We start from the raw sequence: 18,884 nt of genomic DNA on the forward strand, positions 1-18,884 counted from the left end.
CCTGAACACAGAGCCCACTATCATGGGCAAGTTTTTAAATGGTTTCATGACAACCTGTTAGGCAGAACCCTGGCCTGAGTCTCTGCCATTGCCCAAGGTACGCAAGACAGGCCTTTTCATCGGGCCCAAGGCCTCTAACACGCTTGTGATGCTGCAGGAGCAGACTCGGCCCCGTGGCTCGCTCTCTTGGCAAAGGAACAGCAAAATCACCACTAGGACCAGGGCATATCCTAGGTCCTGGTGTCGCATAGCTGGACATTAAAGCTCACCCAAGTGGCCTTTCCCATCCACATACACAGATCTTCAAGCCCTGAGAAACACGAGATCGTTTTTCCTTCTTTGCCGACTCTGCTGACAAACACTAAATTTGTAGGGTTTAGCTAGACAGACAAATTCAGGAACACAGTTGAGAGGCTCGAGCTTTACAGCGGACTTGCAGGCCTAGGCTCTGAGACTTGGTAATTCTCCCGCTTCTGGCTTCTTTTAGGTCGCAAGTCTGGGAAGGGCTTTTACATCTACCAGGAGGGTGTGAAGAGTAAGAATGTGAATTCTGACATGGATGGTATTTTGGCAAGTCTGAAGGTGCCCCCGAAGTCGGACGTGTGAGTTAACTTTAAGTACCTAATAGCGTGGGAACCTGTTTCTCTTCAGTCCAGAGCTTCTCAGCCGTCTTCCATCTTCCCTGTGATAATCACCTTACCTGACCAGAATACTTTTGCCCTTCCGAAACGTCCTGTCTCATTTTCTGCCAGGCATCGTGGTAAGGACTGTAGCTGAGCCTTGGAAAGATCCCCGCCCCAGCCCTCTTTATCATTTCTAATTGATGGCTGACGTTGGCAGGAGCGGCCGTCTGCTCCGCCCAGCCCGTTCCAGGTGCCAGCCTCTGGTTAGTTAGGGCAAGGAGCTCTGAGCCATCCTGCCAGGAGCAGGGCCGGCCCTCGGAGCGCCAGTGGCACCAGCCTTCCTTCATCTCTGCACTGCAGCCCCTGTACCCCTCCCCCCGTGACGCTTCCTCTACCTGAACGTCTCTCTCCCCCCGTCGGCAGCTCCTCTGACGAAGACATTCAGTACCGCCTGGTGACCAGATTTGTGAATGAGGCCGTCATGTGCCTGCAGGAAGGGATCTTGGCCACACCCACAGAGGGGGACATCGGCGCAGTCTTTGGGCTCGGCTTTCCCCCGTGTCTTGGAGGTTGGTCTTGCAAGTTGGGAAGGTAGCTTGATTTATCCTAGAGCTCGTTCTGTTGTCTCCTTCCGCAAAGTCCTGGTTTTCCTTTTAGGGCCCTTCCGCTTCGTGGATCTGTATGGTGCTCAGAAGATCGTGGACCGGCTCAGGAAGTACGAGGCCGCCTATGGAACACAGTTCAGCCCGTGCCAGCTGCTCATTGACCACGCCAGCAGCCCTAACAAGAAGTTCTTCCAGTGAGCAGGCCCTGGCCCTGCTCCCTGGCACACTCGCCCAGCGGCCAGCCGCACTGGGGCGCCGGCACAGTGGCGTCGACACGTACCAGAGGAACCAGGAGGCAAACACTCCGGCCCTGGATGTGCGCCCTGGTTAAAGTGCCTTCAGCTGGGACAGCCCCGCCCTCCTGGGGACGTCTGGCTGTGAAGGAGTTTGCACTTCATGTTAGGAGGAACCCGTTAAGTCCCGACACCCCGAGCACCAGTGTCTCCAGAGCCGTCTTGCTGCCTGTTCCTCCGGGGCCCGGGGGGTGGCCCGGGCCGTTACGCACCCAGCCACATACGTGATAACAATAAAAACCAAACTTCTAACAGCCTCTCTGCCTGCTCCTCTTTCTTCTGTCTTTGCCCTTCCAGTTTAACTCCTCCCCTTCAAGGAGCCAGAATAAAGCCCTGGGCTTTGGGGGTGTGAATGTGTTGGGAGAGTTCTAGGCAGCACCTTAAGAGAGAGACCGTGATGACAAAGGGGGACTTGATGCGCCAAAGCCTTTGAAACCTGGCCGTGTTGACCCGCTCTGGCGGGCTTCTGCTTGCCATGGGGGAGAGGCCCGACTGACCAGAGCAGGGGAAGTGCCACAGGCTTGGAGGCCGGGAGAGACTTCTTTCCCCAAACCGTAATGCCTTGTAGCACAGTGGTATCCAGTTCTTTCCGTGGTGGGACTCACGTGTTCTCAGGATGTTACCGTTTGAGTGAAGCAGAGGAGAGAATATTTTCCTGGTCAATAGATCCTGCTCGTCTTGGCTACCCCAGAGCATGGAAGGACAGATGGATCATCGGAGACCACACTGAGCAGTTCAAGGAATGCTGAGCCAACCCTGCGCGCCTGTCCTGGCAGCAGCAGCACCCTGAGGCTCGTGACCAGTCTGACAGAGGGGCCCACACTGCACGTGTGCAGACCATACTCTGCAGGCCATGCTCTGAACTCGTGGGACCCACTGCTCCTGCCTCCGCTCCCGGTGCAGCCCCTCACGTCCCCCTGGTGCCAGCTGTGCCGGAGCCGTGGGCAGAGAGCTTTGCGCTGTCTCCACGGACTACTCACGGTTGCTGTGAAGCCAGACTCTAAAACCAAGTCATCTGTGCATTGGGATTTTCAGATGACCGGCAGAAAATAGAAAACGGATCTTCTCGCCAGAGCCATTAATGGGCTTCTAAATGGGGTCTCTGGGAGAGCCTCAGGCAGGCATTTGGTCAGTGCAGGAACTTAAACTTGGGCCCTGGCTGTTGACCTGGAGCTTTCCACTCAGCACGAGAAGGTAGAAATTAGGTTGAAACGGTGGGAACTGGAAGGTGCCTGTAGGGTCGGGGCTGAGGAGGGGCTTTCAGAAGGGAACCCAGGAGTGGGCAGCACGCACACCCCATTCCAAAGTCCTCCCCTGCCCAGAGGCCTACACGTCGTACCTGTCGGTCCCGGGGCCCTCCAGAGGAAGAGAGCGTGGACGCCCAGAGTTGCACCCCCACTACTGTTCAGCGCTCTAGAGTTTATTTCCCGAGTCCTTGAGGATTCACAGAGTGATCGGCAAGGAAACCCAGTGCTTCAGCATGACCGCGTGTGTGCTCTACTCCCGACTCCCCTCCCCTGCGCGGGGCACAAGCACCAGCACAGCTTCACTACTCGAGAGAAAAATGGAGGAAATAAATATCTAGGTAGGCTAGATAAGGCCGAAAAGAAGCCTGGTCTGTCTAGGGCCCGACGCTAGTGGCATGAGCAGTTAGTGCGGCTCGGGATGGGTGACACCGGGAGAGCGCGGGGGGACGGGTAGTGTACGCAAAGGCCAGCTGCTCCAGGTGCCAGCAGATCGCTGTGCCCGGGACCCAGACCCCAGACGCCTGACCTGAGGCATATGAACAAGGGCAGGAGGCCCGAGCTCCAGGAGCAGGAGAGCCGGTTTTCCCAAACCACCGTGCTTTCTCCTTCCCACCTATCCCACCTGTGCCAGTGACAGAAAACCAGAGGAGGACACCACGTGTTTGCCAGAGTCAAGTGAAGGGGGCAGGAGACGGGGGAAGTGGGGGTGATTGAAGGCCACTTGCCTCTAGAATCCAGGAGCAGCTGACCGCAGTCTACCTGCTCGTCCATGGAGTGAGAACCTTCTCAGACCGGACCCAAGCCGGCAGGACGGAAGGCAGAAGCCCGGGCACTAGAGCCGTCAGGGGACACCTGCCGTGCTAACTAGATGAGCAGGTCCGCAGTGCACGGAGCTGGAGCCTCGAGGCGCAGTGGCACAGGCTCGTCCTTGACACCCCTGCACCCGGGGCCAGGGCCCGAATTCATAGTAGGGGAAAGGAAGGGCACCCCAGAGATACAGAAACGGCCCCCAGACTCTGGGGCCGCTAAGGCCAAACGTGCACAGAGCACAGAGGAGAGAGGGGGCACTTGGGGAATTTGTGCTTAGATTACGGACACCTGCTTCCCTGTGCCTAACCTGCACCTACAAGCTTGAGCGGCGCGAGAGGTCTGTGAAGCTCTGCGTCAGGACGTGGGAGGATGTCGGGTCACCATCCTCCTTTTGACACGCGCCCCCCGCGGGAATCACAGCAACGTGTCCCCAGGCCCAGGTGCGCACTGGCACCTCCAGCCCCCTCCCCACTCGGCACAAAGGCCAGACGTCCCCGTTTCCAAGTGTGTCTGCCCTGGATTCACCCCGAGGGGCGGCCTAGCTGCCTCCATCTCGGCACAGACTCTCGTTGCGGGAAGATCTGCTCCGGGCGCGGCCCCCGCAGACCCGGCTAACCCCCGCCGCCTCCGCGCTGGGAGGCTCAGATCTTGGGCCGCCAGCCTTTGATGAACTGCATGATCTTCTTGACCTGCAGCTTGGTGAGATGGAAGTCATCCGCCAGGATGTCCTCACTGAGCTGCACGAAGATGCTGCCATCAATGCGTTCCCGGGCAAAGAAGCTCACCACGTCCTCCGAGAGCCCAATGAAACGCAGACTTCGAGAGACTTCTTCCAGGGAGAGTGCAGACAGGTCAGCAGGGGGCTGCCAGGAGGAGGCATCCCGGCCTCCCCAGCCTGCAGTCCCCTCCCGGGGACTGGCAGGAGGCCCTTCCAGGCGCCCTTGGGGGAGAAGGAGCCGTGCTCCGCCTGCCTCGGGCCCCTGCAGGGCCACCGGTGACAGCGGGGTGGGGACCTGCCGCAGCACCAAGCTTTCTGGTTCAAAGGCCCTGGGGGGTCCAAGCGGCGAAAGGCGGGGTGCCCCCATAGCTCTGGGCTCCTGACAGCGCAGCAGCTCAGGCTCTGGAGAACTGCCCTGGCCCAGCTCAAAGGGATCAAAGGGTTCCAGGGATGGCTCCTGCCACTCAGAGGAAGAGGAGGAGGAGGTGGGACAGGAGGTGGGACAGGAGGTGGGAGCAGCGGGATAGGCCTGGCCTGGTGAGCCCGGGCCTGGAGAAAAAGCAGGGCTGGAGGTAGCCAGGGGACCCGAGCTGGTGGTGGGCCCAGAAGAGGAAGCCACTGAAGGGCCCGAGGTGTAGGCAGGCCCCGAAAAGGGGTTGAGAGCTCCGAACGGAGCAAAGCGTTTCTGGGGGTGAGAGGGCTTGAACAGAGGCGGGCAGCTGTGATACGCCTTGACGGGGGTGTCAGCCCCCAAGAGGGAGGTGGCTCGACCGCTCAGGGGCTCTGCAAGGGCCCGGGCGGCCTGGCTGGGCTGCGTGGTCGAGGGCAGGGGTCCCGGGGGTGGGCGGCTGGAGGACTCGCCTGCCTTGCAGTCTCCCCAGGTGCATGGGTAGCAATAAAGGGAGTAGGCATCTGGTGACGGAGAGCCGCTGCCACTGCGAGAACCTGCCCTGTGGCCGGAGAGAGACACACACAGACGGAAGGGTAAGCCAGTGCAAGGCGGAGACGCCACAGGCTCACACGCAGGACACGGCAAACCGCTCCGCCAGGCCAGAGACCGCCACTCGGATCTCACAACATCTGCTCGCACCCCAGCCCCCAAGGCCCGAGACCCCCTGGGACTGGCCTAATCTTTCTTCCAGCCTCTCCTACACCAGGAAAAATTAAACTAAACTGAATTACATAAAAATTTTAATAGAGCAAAGAGCAGTCCATCCTGTGGCCGATGCCAGTCTGGAGGGAACCTGAGCAGTGTTCCCACCCAATCGTCAGCACTTAGGAAAGGAACCAGCCGAAGCAGGAAGGCGGAAAGCGAAGCAGTGCGTTCCAGCCCCGGCACCCTCCAGAACTACCCGCTCTGGACGGCAGGCCTGGATTCTTCCTCTCCCTCAGCACTGGCTCCCCTCTCCCTGCCCTTCCCCTCCTCAATCGCCCTCAGGAGGACCCAGCACCGAGAGAAGGCAGGGGCTCACCCATCCTGGAGGCCAGACGAGTAGTAGGAGAGGCTGGAGCTAGGCGAGTGGACAGGCTGCAGCTTGGAGAAGCGTGGGGGCACCGGGGGGCTGCCTGAGAGCCGGCCGCTGTCATTGCCACCCCGGGGAGGTACAGGGGGGGCATTGAGAAGGCGGCACTCCTCCTTCACCTGCAAGCAGAGGGCCATGACTCCACACCCTGTCCCCAAGCAGCAGACACTCCTATCTTCCCTTTCCTAAGCAGGTGGACAAGGAGGGTGTCTGGACCTGACACTTTGCCATGAGACTGCCTTTGCCTTACCTCCAACTACTCACCCACCCCCACCCCTTCTGGTCTCTCCAGCCTGTTTCACTCTGAGAGAGCCCACATACACCATCTACCATGGCCTTGGAAACCCATCATGAATGTAAGAGAAGACAGAAGTAGATCGAAACAGGTAAGTCAACCTAGTCCCCCCTCAAGGAAAAGGAAAGTGGTGTGACAAGGAGACGAAAGGGAAGGACAAGTATCTGCCATCTGGATCCCTTCTTTATAAGTCAAATACTCAAAGTGGACTCCCTGGGATGTTAAAAACTATAGTCCATTTCTATGAACAAGTATGGTTGGGAAATTCTGCGTTAGGCATAAATAGGGTTCCTTAGTGCAGGACTTCTCAGAGCCTTAAATAAAACCAAAGTTCTGTGGCTCCAACGTAAGGAGGGGTTGAGCTAGGAATCATCCACTACATTTTTCTAAACTTATTCCATCACAGGGCCTTCTTTTCACTGGACAACTTAAAGGACTCCTTTTCTGTGGGACCTTCAGAGCTCATCCCCAAATTCTCTCAAGCTAGAGACCTACTAGCATCTTTGTCTCCAGAACTCCCAGTGCCACTGTCTCTAGTATGCTTTACTACAAATCTGCTCCTGTGTCTTTCCCCTTGTTCTTCTCCCCTTCCACCGCCCCCCTCCCAGGTCCCCTCTGTCACACACTCCAGGGGCTGCAGGCTGGGGCTCAGGAGAACTTGCATCTGGCCGGCCATCTTCCTCCCTGGAGGAGAGAGAGCCCCCAGCTCCGCTCCCTGCCTCCCACCCTTCCCTTCCCGCCAACATGGCCACTCACCGCCTCGGACTTGGGGGGGACGGGGGGAGGCGACGGCGCCTCGGGCTCCAGGCGGGGCGGCCCGGCGGCCCCGAAAGAGATGAGGTCGGGTCCGGGGGGCGCCCGGGCCCGGCCCTCGGCGAGGCCCTCGGTCGCCTGGTGCGTCCACAGCTCCTCGTAGGGGATCTCAGCGGGCGGCGCGGCGGGCTCAGGGGCGCCGGCCCAGTCCGGGCTCACGTACTCCTGGTCGCCGTCGCCGGGTGGGCCGGAGGCGCGGGCGGGCGCAGGGGCGCGCGGGGGCGCGGGCAGGCAGAGGCGCGCGCGGCGCGGGCTGGCGCAGTCATCGGCCAGCTCGGCGGGGGCCTCGCGCACGGCCGTGGAGTACTCGTCGGGGTCGAAGCGCTCGCGGCAGTAGGAGGCGCTGTCGCGCACCAGGCGCTCCACGCGCGGGTCCCCGGCCAGCAGGCCCTGCGGCAGCGCGAAGCGCGGCGTGTCGGTGAGCAGCAGGAAGTGCAGCGGCGCCGGGCCCTCGCGGCGCAGCGCCAGCCCCAGCACCACAGTCTTGGAGATGATGCTGACCAGCTTGTAGCAGTGGCCCTCCCGCACCGGGTGCAGGTCGTAGGGGTTGCGCGGCGGCCGGCTGGGCACCAGCACGTTCACCGGCAGCCGCACGCGCTCGATGATGGCACGCACCGTGTGCTCGCCCTCCTGCATCTGCAGCTCCAGCGGGCTGCGCGTGCTGAAGCGGCCCTGGCACTGGAAGGGCAGGCTCAGGCTCTCGTTGGTGCGGTGGTTCATGCAGATGAGGCACGGCATCTTGCCCTTGATGGGCCTGGCGCCGCCGCCGCCGCCGCCCGCGGTCCCCGCGCCCCCGGGGCCGCCGCCGCCCACCCCGGCCAGCGCCCCAGCCCGGCCCAGCTTGCGCAGCAGCGTGGTGAAGCGCGAGCGCTCCTTGGGGGTCTTGGCGCATAAGATCTCCGCCTGGCCCATGAGAGTGAGCTCGTCGCCCGCGTGCAGCGTGAAGTTGTAGACCTCGCTGTCCTCGCTGAATTCGCCCGACACCACCTGCGGAGCCCAGAAACGCGGGAGGCCTGAGCCGGAGCCCCAGGGCAAGCCACCCTTTGAGGCTCCCAGGGTGGCGCTGAAGCCCGGTCAAGACCGCTGGACTGGGGGGGGGGGGGGGGGGGGGCTCGGAGACGCACCTTCCCGCCTGGAAAGGCCACAGAGCATTGTGCAGCCTTACATGAGCGGCCTCACGTAATAACTTACTTGGAAGAACTGCTGTATGTACAGGGACATACTTAAGAGACTATCCAATAAATGACAACTTTTAGCATGATTATCTTTACAATGTGGGCAGTAATAATGCCCCACCCACTCCACAAGGCTACTGTGAAGAGAAATGAGTTGATGGATAAGGGTTTGTAAACAGTAAAGAGCAATCTGTACACAAGTGGGGGCCTGTCGGTACTGCGTCCCCTCCCCCAACAACCACTACCCCTGCACCGGTGGACGCTAGCACAGGCTGCCCCGACGGTCTCCAGGTCAGGGCAGGACACTCCACACACGGCCCGCCTCACCACCTTTCCAGAAAGTTCTGCAGGCCTGTCGGTCATGCACCTAGCTCTTCTGATACAGCCCAATCATGCCATCAAGGAGCTGCCAGGAGCCACACTGACCCCTTCCGCCTAAAGGCAACCCTCCAACCAGTGTGGGGGCATCCTGCCTGGTGTGGCAAGGACTGACCTTGACACTGAAGGTGATGGCTTCCATCACAAAGATGCGGTCAGGGAAGACACTGGCCACCTCCTCCACGCTGCTGAAGTACCTCACTGGCTCCCGCACATCCCGGGCCTGCTCCAGGAGCTTGAACTTCCCTACGAAGGAGGAGCACAGGCTGCTAGGGCGGGCCTGCCTGCTAGTCCCTGCTTCCTGCTACCCTCATGGCAGCCAGCCCCGCTGGGACCCAGGCGGCCAGAAAGGCAGGTTTGCACCCACAGGAGGTAGAAGGGGCTGGCCAGCCGGCTCAAGGGCAAAGGTGACCACAGACATAGCACCTAGAACCCCAGGGAGAGCTTGTGGGTGGGTGAGAAATCCAGATGCAAAGTAGCAGCTGAACACTTGCCCACAGAGCTGGCCTCTAACCACGCATCAGTGTGCCACTGGAGATGCTGGCTCCTAGCTCTGTCCCAGCCCCACTCTGACTTGCTGGGACCCTAGACAAGCCCCTCCCCCTCTCTGGGTCCTCATCTGAGGGTGCTGGAACAGGTGATTCGGGGCCCTGTCTGGATCTGGCATCCGACGTGTCAACGTCGGATTACTGACCCTCACCACTGCACTGGGCAGACTGGGGGCTCAGCCCTAGACCTTGGAGGCCTCGAGAGAGCCGCACAGACTCCAGCTCTGTTCCCTCTCCCTGTCCTGGTCCCAACGTCCAGCCCCACCATTCCAGAGGCCTCTGACCTGAGCCCAGCAAAAGCCCCTCCCTCAGAGGAGGCCTTCCAAGCCTACAGTTCAGGGCTGTTTTGGCTGGCTCAGCGGATGCCCCCAGAAGACACGGACTTTCAAAGAAGGAGGCTAATCCATGAAGCTAACACCCTGTGTAAACAGTCTCGCCTCACTGGTCACACACACATCATGCGCCCACCTACGTGAGCACAAAGACAGGCTGCGAAACTCCCGGACATCTGGACGGATGACCCCTTCTCGGGCCTTCCACAGACAGAGGAGAATCTTAGGTAAGGGGACAACAGGCCAAGGTGAGACAAGGAGGCTCGTTAGCTTCCATAGTCTTCCTGGTGGTTGGTGCAGTCAAGGGCCAAGCATGTATTCAATCCACAGTTATGGGGCCCACTATGCGTGCCAGACGTTGGGTTAGCCCAGGCAGAGGGTGCAAACCCAGGGACTCCCACAGAGTGCGTGAGCACCCAGGGCCAGCAGGTGGGGACCCGGACTAGAGAGCCGGAGGACCACAGAGTTAGAGGGAACCCGCCTGGCAGCCTGAGGGGATCTTGAGAGAAGGAGAAGAGTTTTATGGAACAGACCTGCACACGGAAGAACTGGCTCGAACCAGACCGAGTCTCGAGAGCAGACTGCCGGCCGATAGGGGAGGTCTGTGCCCAGGACTTGAGGAAGGGGACGACAGCAGGGGAAGTAGCACCCGGATGATGAAAGGCTCTGAATGCCAGACTAAGGCAGAAGGATTCTACTCAGGAAGAAATGAGCTTTGGGCTTTTCGGCTTTTCGCCTAAATTCAATCCCAACGAGATCCAAGTCTTACACCTGAGGTACACCGGTGGGGAAGCTGGGGCCACGTCTGCTGGGCCCCCAAGACTGGCCCCCTGGGTCCGTCTCCAAACAAGGTGAGTGAGGACATCGCCTGGGTCAGTGGTGATTGCAAGGGTCTAAGGAGGACAGTGACATTGACCATTCAGGACAGACAGGCCCAGACTGAACTGGTACCTTCTGCCTCTGCTCTGATCATTGAAGCCCTCAATGAACCGCCAAGAGACAGAAAGAAGCAGAAAAACCTGAATCATAGTGGAAACATCACTTTTGAGGAGACTGTCAACATTGCCCCACAGAAGCGGCATGCATCTTTAGCTAGAGAACTCTCTGGAACCATTCAAGAGATCCTGGGGACTGCCCAGTCTGTAGGCTGCAAGGATGATGGTTGCCACCTCCATGACCTCAGACAGCATCAACAGAGGTGCCGTGGGATGCCCGCTAGGTAAGAAACAGAAAGGGAAGTATTTCAATAAAGGGTCATCAGACCCCTCCCCTCAAAAAAACAAAGAGACAAAAGAAAAAGAAATGAAAGCAATTACAGTGTTTTGAGCAAGGAAATGCCAAGATCCAAGTTGAGCTCCGTAAAGAAAGTGGGGCGGCCGGTCAGGTAAATCAGCCAGTGACCGCTCTGCAGCCGAGCTGGAACAGCAGCTGCGGGAACAGCAGAATCCAGCAGACCGAGGGGTACGTGGAAGGAAGACCAGGGTGGCACATTAGGAGTAGGCAGGGGAGGAGAGGACCCGGGCTACCAGCCCCGGAGATATAGAGCTGGCAAAACAGACCCCTAACGCTACACAACAAGCTGAGGGCTGCTGGAGGGCGGTGGGCAGGGGATGGGCAGGATGGGGGATGGGGGATGGGGATGCGGACCAAGGAGGGCGCTCGTCCTGATGAGCACCGGCGGTTGTAAGTAAGTGATGAATCCCCAAATTCTACACTGGAAGCGAATATTACACTGTATGTTACCTGGAATTTAAATAAAAACTTGAAACTACAAGAAAGAAAAGACGAAGAAAAAAGAAGAAAAAAAAAAAAAAAGAGGAGCTGGCAGAGCTGCTAACGGACCCTGGGAACCGGAAGTAACATGTTGTGGGGCCAGAGCCAGTGCTGAGGAGGCCAAGTGAGGCCCTCCAGGGGGTGCTCCTGGGGGGGGCGGGGCGAGCATGCGGGGGCAGGGCTTGGGGACTGCGGGTCAGAAGGACAGACTGAAGGTCACCAGCCCACAGCAGGAGTCTTCACAAGGGCAGGGAAGATGGCTCAAGGGAAGAAGAACAACAGAGGATCTTAAACGGCTGGGAACCGTCTTCCCAGAAAAATGCCCACAGCGTACTCCTGGCATGAACACAAACACCATTTTGTATCCAGGGTGGGGGGTCCTGGATTCCCCCAAACCCAGCCAGCATCCCAGACTGAGGACCCCCCACCTCACCTCCCCAGAGCTGGGTAGGAAGCAGGAAAGGGCCACGGACAGAGTCCATGAGCATCTAGAAGCAGAAAAAGAGTAAAAACGGAGACAGAGAAAGGCAGGTGCCCGGGAGAAAGCTGGGAAGGGAGTCCTGCCCTCACCACTCTGAGACCCTCTAAGAAGACGTGCCACAGCCCTTGCGGGCAGCAGGGATGCCGTGGGGAGGCGCCTGGCAAGGAACAGCGGTCTGGGGGTCCCGGTGACAGGAGCTGCACACCTGCTACCTTCCTACCGGGAGCAGTGCCGCTCCCTCACCCAGACCCCCCCCCCAACACACAAGCCCCCCCTACCCCAGGCAGCCATGCGGGGACAAATGCCCCCTGCCCCCTGTGGGGAGAGCTGGAGCCAAGTCAGGGCTGCAGCAGGGGGAGGATGTGGCCGGCAGATCGATGTAACCATGGTAGCCAGCACCACCGGCTCGGCCGCAGCCCGAGCCCAGCACCGGTCATTACTGCAGGAGGAAGGAAGGAAGGGAGCCCTCCAGGGAGTGAGGCGCTAGCCCCTGGAAGCCTTTACTCCCGCTGCAGCTTCCTCTCCTGCCTTCCCCGGCCCGAGACCCCCGAGGACCCCGCGGGCACAAGGACCTTCTCCCCCCTCACCGCCCCGCCTGCCCCTGCTCCTTGCCCTCCCCTCCTAGGACACCTGTGCGCTGCCCGGCGTCCGGTCCAGCCCGAAGCAGCCCTGCTTCTCTACGCCTCCTCCCAGCACCCGACCCGGCAGCCGTTCTCTCAAGAATGATGGGTAAATGTACAGACTTGGGGGCAGACAGACCTGGTTGGATCCCATCTCGGGCACCAACCGGCTGTGTCACCTTAGGCACACTAATCTCTGTAGGCTTCAGTTTTCCCATCTGTGAAATGGACGCAAACGGCTTAGCTCCCAGAGTGCCAGCGGTCGCTGACCAGAGACCCCCGGCCGCCCACGCGGGAGGTGGGGGCTGCCTCAGAGCAGCCAGGTTCCCCCTGACTCCCCGGGTGCTGGGCTGCACTCCCCTCCCCCGCCGCCCTCCGTCCGCAGCCACTGCCCCCGCCCACCTCATTATTAATTCATTAGGAGGAACTGGGCTCTGCACTCAGCTTCCTCGTTACCCCGCCCCTCCTGCTCCTAAGGGGCCTGGCCTCCCCTCCCCCACGAGCCACCCACTGGAAAGATGCTGATGGGGATGTGCCTCTCCTACAGGCCAGCTGTCACCCCATGACCACACCGTCCACATGCACGCAGGGCCACCAAAAGACATAGGGGAAGGGCTAGAAGCCTCCTGCACTCACTCTTCCCCAGGAGGCGCTGTGCCTTGGTTTCCCAGATTTTTAATCACACAACTGAAATAGAGTAAAGTCACACTTCTGTCAGTGAGGGCTTTTTCCAATTTTTGCTTTTTTATCCCAAAAAGACAACCTGGGACCTCTTCCTAGACCCAGATAGATACCCAGCCTGGGAAGTTTCTAGCTTCTAAGCAGGCCTTCTCAGGGGTTCAGGGCTCAGGACAGAACCCCAGGTCAAAAAGACACTTGAGAGAGTTTTCTCATCTTCTAAATGGGGTGTGAGGGCTATGGGGGTACCAGCTTCGCAGGGTTGTCGTAAAGAGCAGAAGCCTTTGTCTGAGTCCTGTCCCCCTGGTTCAGAGGAGACCCAAGAAGGGCTGGGGGTGGAGGCCAAGCTATTGAAGCTCCTGGAGACTCAGTTTGTGAGTTAATGGAATTAATAAGACTTTCTCACAGGGTGGCCATGAGGATAAAATGATGAAACACTCAGCTCAGTGTCTGGAAGGCAGCCATGGGTTTAACACACAGGAGCTGTGCAATCGTGGACTCACACGGGGGCATCGCTGGGATGGGGCCACCAGATTCCCATCCTTCCCACCCAGGTGACAACGACCCTGCATTGCTGGTGCGGCGCAAGCAAGCACCAGCCCAGGAGTCAGGTTACGCGGGTTCTAGCCCACGCTCTGCTGCTTACTAGCTTCTGCGGCTTACTAGCAATGTGACTCTGAGCAAGTCACTTCCTCTTAAACCCTCTGTTTTATCACGGGTAAAATACAAGGGCTGTACTTTCCCTTTCCAGCAGCAGAATCCTTCAAACAAAATCTGATGTAGGATCCCAATATCATACATATAAAAGATAAAAGAAGCTCATTAGCATAATCTTATTTAAAAGCCTAAACTTTTAACATTCACTTTAAAAGTCAGTCAACGAAAACAATGAGTTTAACACGAAAATTGGGAAGAACAGAATTACCGTGGACAGAGGCAGCCGGATAATCAGCCCGAGCCTCCCTTCGTTTCTGTACACACCTCAGGTCTCTCATTGGGGTTAAGGTATGATTTGTAGCAATCTGACAGTGCGGGTATTTTTTTAATCATTTAAAATCTATTTTAAAATAAAATGTGAATCAAAGGTTTGCAACAAGAAAACCAGGACTCCCTGGAACAGTAATGAAAACCGCTGGGCCCTAACCGCCCCCTGCCAGCCAGGCCCGCACTCAGCCCTGGGGCTCCAAGGAAAGGGTGGTCACAAGAGCTTCTCCCAAGCCCCACCCCCCACCCGCCTACCCCCCAGTGGCTCTATGTCATCTGTCCCTGGCTGGGCACACCTGGATACTGCAGGGGGATGTCAATCTTGGGTCCGATGACGTAGTGGCCCTCCTCCAGGGTATGGGCTGTCACCGTTGTCCACTGACGGCAGGAGTGAATGAGCAGGATGTCTCGCTCACTGACACCCTCGGCATACTCCCCTGGGAGGCGAAGGACGGAAGAGGAAAGAAAGGTAAAGCAAACATTAGGAGGGGCAGAGACACAGACGGACGGGGGACAGCTCTCCCTGATCCTGTCCAGGTCAACAATGCTCAGGGGATAGGCAGTTTGCCAGCTGTGGCCTCAGGGCTGTGAGTCATGCCCTGTCTCCCAGGGCCCCCAACAGGGCCGCAGAAACCAGCCCCGCCATAGTCCTTCATTCACCACTGGCCTGGACCACCTGCTGTCCCAGGTCCAGGGCTGTGTGGGGCCCTGGAAGTGGGGATGGGAGGAGCACCTCCCAGCTGATGAGCCAGCCTTGCCCTCCAGGAGCACTTAGACCCATGGGGAGGAAGAAAGAGATGCGGACCGAGAAATGAGGCCACCTTGGACGTTGAGTGGAGGTGTCTGGGCACTCCCAGGGGGAGCAGCGAACTCGCTGCTGGTGCGGTGAGGCCTTGCTGAGCAGCAGACGCTAGAGCTGGGCCGCGGGACCAGCAGCAGAGTCTCAGCCCCCAAGTCAGTGCCTGAGCCAGGCAAGGAGGGCTTGTTGGCGGCACCAACAGGCTGAGACAGGGTTGTCCGTTGTGGGTCCCAGCCGAGGGCTCCCCCAGAGCCATACATCACTTGAGTCAGAAGAAGAGCAGGGCTTAGAGGAACGGATTCCTGCCTCTCCCGTGGGCAGCCCCTTCTCACCCATTGTCCCAGGAGGCTCCTACATTCAGGGGACCTCAAAGGAGCAGGAGGAATGTCGCAGATACCCCCCAGCCCCTCTCAGGCTGTTTCTTGGCTCTCCCTTTGTCAGCCCTTCACCCTCCCAGTCTCTGGAACACAGTGATGAGGTTGGGCCCCGGGGGGGGGGGGGGTGGATGGGGGGGGCTAGTTCTGGGGGAAGCTGCCCTGGGGCAGAGGTACTGGGAGGGGCCTGGGCCCAGAAAGCTCCAATCCCAGCAACGGTTTCCAGGGGAGCAGGAGGGGCTGGCCCAGCTTCCAGGAGGCCCGTGGTGGAGCAGTCTCCCGGTCTCCCGGCTGCAGCTGGTGGGCAGGGAGGGGGTGGGGGCGCCTCCTTCCCAGCCCTCTCAGACACAACTTACTAAATCGCTGCCGCCCAACCAAATGGAAAGGGTTTCTCCTGATGACGGAGGGCTCCACGAAGAGTGTGCGGAGGGTGCATTCAGCTGCTTGAGGGAGGGCCTGGCTCCCACTCTGTTGGAGGGTGTCTGAACCTTCCTCCTCAACACCCCCCCCCTCCCGGGGCCGGGAAAGCTCTCCTAAGCCCCAGCCCATCCTTCCACAGCCACACGGGGCACACACCAACAGTTGAGCCAACACAGCCACCTGGCCCAGTGACAGGAGCTTGTCACCCCACTGATGCAACTCATCCCACAGCCCCACTAAGGGGCCTCTCCCAAATGCAAGGCTTACAAGGACCTTGAAGACCTCAAGACACACTTTTGTTCACATAGTCACACTCATGGTGACCACAGCCAAAGCCCCCACTGTCACAGACAGCTGTGACCAGTCGTCCCTTCTCTCATCCGTTGGGTAAGTCCATAATCTTTCTTAAGCAGGATGTCTCCCTTGAAGGGGGCTGCAGCCCAGCGGTAAGACAATAAGCTATTACACTGGGCACGCAGGACTCAAGGCAGCAGTGTCACGGGAGTCCAAGAGAGGCCCACCCAGACTGGGGAGCTCAGAAAGGACCCCCAGGAAGGAGAGATGCCAAAGAGGATGCGTGGGAAGCAGCCAGGCAGAACCTAGGGCCAGCTTAGCCCATTCACAGGCAGACACATACAGCCTTGATGCTGACAGGACGGCCCGGGATCACACGCTGGCGGCCCAGAGCACAAGACGTCGGGCTGCTGAGCACCTCTCTCCGACGGGCCCGGGCACGGACGGCTCCACGGAGCGTGCTCGAGAAACACGCTGCCTGCCTCACGGTGCCCACTCCTCGCCGCCGCGGGCCGGAGGAGGGGCTGCGGGCCCCATGGAGAGGAGAGGAGCCTGTGGCCGCGGGCCCCATTAGCATTCAGGGAAGCGAGTGTGCCAACGCGGGCCAAACCCCTATTCTTCTCACACACAAAACCCCCGGCCTGGCTGCCAGCCCCCGCTCCCGCCCCTCCTCCAGCCGAGCAGCTCCCCTTCCTCCAAACGGTCCCCTCACTCCGTGCAGCCTCCAGGCGTCCCCTTAAGGGTCCCCATGCACAGTCCCATCGGCAGAACACCAGGGCCCCTGGGAAGTGGGACAAGATGTGGGGGAGGGCCGGGGGCTTGGGGGCACGCCCGGCGGGAGGGCCAATCATTCGGGTCTCTCCCCGAGGTGGCCTGCCCGCCTGGGGCCGCAGACTGCTCCCGAGGACGAGGAAGGAAGGTGCAAGAAGGGTCCCAAGAGGAGCCAAGCAGGGCTGGGGGGCGGCGGCGGTGGGAAGACAGAGTCCGAGGCCCAAGGGATGCGGGAGGACCGAGGTGAGAGGCGGGAGACAAAGGGACTGAGGGGGCGCGGCCCGGGCGGGGGTCTGAGCGCGGCCGGGAAAGGGATGCACGACGGGGCGGGCGCGGGGCCTCTGCCACGCTCTGGGTTCTAGCTGGCCCAAAAAACTGTCCCGGCCCGGCCTCAGTGCCTGTCCCGGATTTCTGTCCCCGGGCCCGTGCGCAGGGCTCAGGAGGCGGCGGACCCTCGGCTCTCGGGCCGCGGGTCCCCAGGGAAGGCGTACCGGGAGCCGCGCGGGACCCGCGCCGGGAGCGGGAGGGCAGGGGCCACATCCTCACGCCGCCGCCCCCGCACCTGCCCGGAGAGTCCCCGATTTCCCCGCCGACCCCCAGCCGCCCTTCCCCGCACCCCAGTACCTGGCCCGAGGCAGGCGAGCGTGGGCAGGCGGCAGCGGCTGACGATGAGGTCGAGCGGGAAGGCGCCCATGCTCCAGCGCAGGCCGGCCAGCCCGGCCGCCAGCTTCTCCATGGCATGGGCGCCTCCCGGGGCCGCCGTCCCGGGGCCCCCGACGGCCAGTCCCGCGTGGCCCGGGCTCCCGCACCGGCCGCCACCTCCTGGGGCCGCCGCGGCGCTCCCCGCCTGGCTGCCCGGCCGGGGCTGCGGGCGTCACGTGGCCAGCCTCCCCGCGGGGCGCCGGCCCCCGCCCCCCGGCCCTCGCCCCACCCCCCGGCCCGGGCCCGCAGCCGCCGCCGCCAAGTCCCGCCTTTCCGCCCCGCCGGGCGCGCCGGCCCCCCTCCCCGGGTGTCCAGGTGACAGCCCAGGACGGGGGACCCCGGGCGGGCGCGTGGAATGAAAAGGAAGATGCGCGGCGGCATCTCCGGGTCGGAGTCGGGAGGCAGCCTCCTCTACCCCGCCGAGTGCATCTGGACCCCCTTTCTCCTCGCCCTCCTCGTGCCGCCCCCCACCCCACCCCAGTCCTGCTCCGCTTCTCGAAGCTACTGCCCACAATTCGGCAGCTGCGGTCGCGGCCTCCACGGCCTCTATCACCTCCAGCATCACGTGAACGGCCCGGCGAGGCCGCCTCATCAACCCCATTTTACTGATGAGCAAACTGAGGCTCAGAGTGGTCAAGTGGCCGCTCGGCTTGTATCCTGGTTTGACTTCAAAACCTACTGCCTTCCCCGGTACTCGCCCCCTGAGCCCCCACTAAAGAGCACTTGCCAAGCTCCCAGCGCCCTGGAAACGATTTCCATGAGTCCTGTGGGCGGGGTAGCTCCAGCACGCCCAGCACGCCACACACAACTGCCCCCGTTCTCCGCAGGGGCCGGCTGACGTTCGAGCCGGTGACCGGCGGTGGAGTCCTCTCTCTCAGGCGGATTGTCCCTGCTCTCTTTCCCTGAAGTTGCTCTTCTTTTTCTGCTGTCGCGCCTCCTCCTTCCAGCCCGTCCTGGCTCCAGCGCGGGAGCTCCTCTCGGGAAGCCCTTCCCAGAAGCTGCGGGGCCTTCCGCCCGCCCGCCGCCCGAGGACCCCCTGCCCTCCATGCGTCTGCGGCGCCTTCTGCAGGTGAGCGGGGGCCGGTGCAGGCCTGCGGAGGGGCCGGGGACGCCAAGAAGGAGGCCTTAGCCCCTAGACTGGTCCTTAAAGGGCTCCATGGACTCTAGTCCTCAGCCTCCCAACCCAGGGAGGCCCCCACACACGTGCATGCACACCCTCTTGGAGGGGACGGACCTCCCACATCGTGTGACCTGAACCCCATGAGCAGCGGCCTCTGCCGGAGAAGATGAACCCAACCTCCCAGTGCGAAGAGACATTTCGAATTATTTGTTCAACCTCCGTCTTCTGCAGACGACAGTAAGGGCAACTCCAAGAGCAGACATGTCTTGCTCCAGGATAACAAAACAGGGAAGCAGAGGCCTAGGAGGCCGGCCTCCGCCAGCGCTGACTCCATAACCAGGCCCTCACGGCCCAGCCGAGGCCGTCTCCCCCCATGTCCCCTGAGCTGAGGCTGAGCGGCTGGTCCTCGGCTCGCTCTTCCTTCAGCCACTACAGTTGTGACTTGGTAACCCAGATGGTCTGTGCGGATGGGGAGGGGGGGAGTGGGCAGGAAGAGGTAGAGCGAAGA

At 60.7% G+C, this 18,884-nt stretch overlaps 2 protein-coding genes across 3 annotated transcripts in view; one reads left to right on the forward strand and one right to left on the reverse strand.

Moving 5' to 3' along the window:
• HADHA (hydroxyacyl-CoA dehydrogenase trifunctional multienzyme complex subunit alpha) overlaps window positions 1-1,778 on the forward strand; it is a 47,513-nt gene extending 45,735 nt beyond the window's left edge. For both annotated transcript variants that reach the window (XM_026520294.3, XM_048222775.1), the window contains exons 18-20: window positions 488-602; window positions 1,047-1,192; window positions 1,281-1,778. In XM_026520294.3, the coding sequence (XP_026376079.2) occupies window positions 488-602; window positions 1,047-1,192; window positions 1,281-1,426 (407 nt within the window). In that variant the 3' untranslated portion in view covers window positions 1,427-1,778. The remainder of the gene's footprint in view (window positions 1-487; window positions 603-1,046; window positions 1,193-1,280) is intronic.
• Window positions 1,772-17,399, reverse strand: GAREM2 (GRB2 associated regulator of MAPK1 subtype 2). Its single transcript, XM_026520332.4, has 6 exons — window positions 17,179-17,399; window positions 14,193-14,333; window positions 8,596-8,726; window positions 6,871-7,914; window positions 5,769-5,938; window positions 1,772-5,246 (listed from the first exon to the last, which is right to left on the reverse strand). Exons 1-6 carry the CDS (start codon window positions 17,288-17,290, stop codon window positions 4,220-4,222), a joined length of 2,625 nt encoding a protein of 874 aa, XP_026376117.1. The 5' UTR covers window positions 17,291-17,399; the 3' UTR covers window positions 1,772-4,219.
• Window positions 17,400-18,884: the final 1,485 nt, after the last annotated feature.

This window comes from Ursus arctos, unplaced genomic scaffold, assembly GCF_023065955.2.
Source record: "Ursus arctos isolate Adak ecotype North America unplaced genomic scaffold, UrsArc2.0 scaffold_8, whole genome shotgun sequence".
Lineage (NCBI taxonomy): Eukaryota > Metazoa > Chordata > Mammalia > Carnivora > Ursidae > Ursus > Ursus arctos.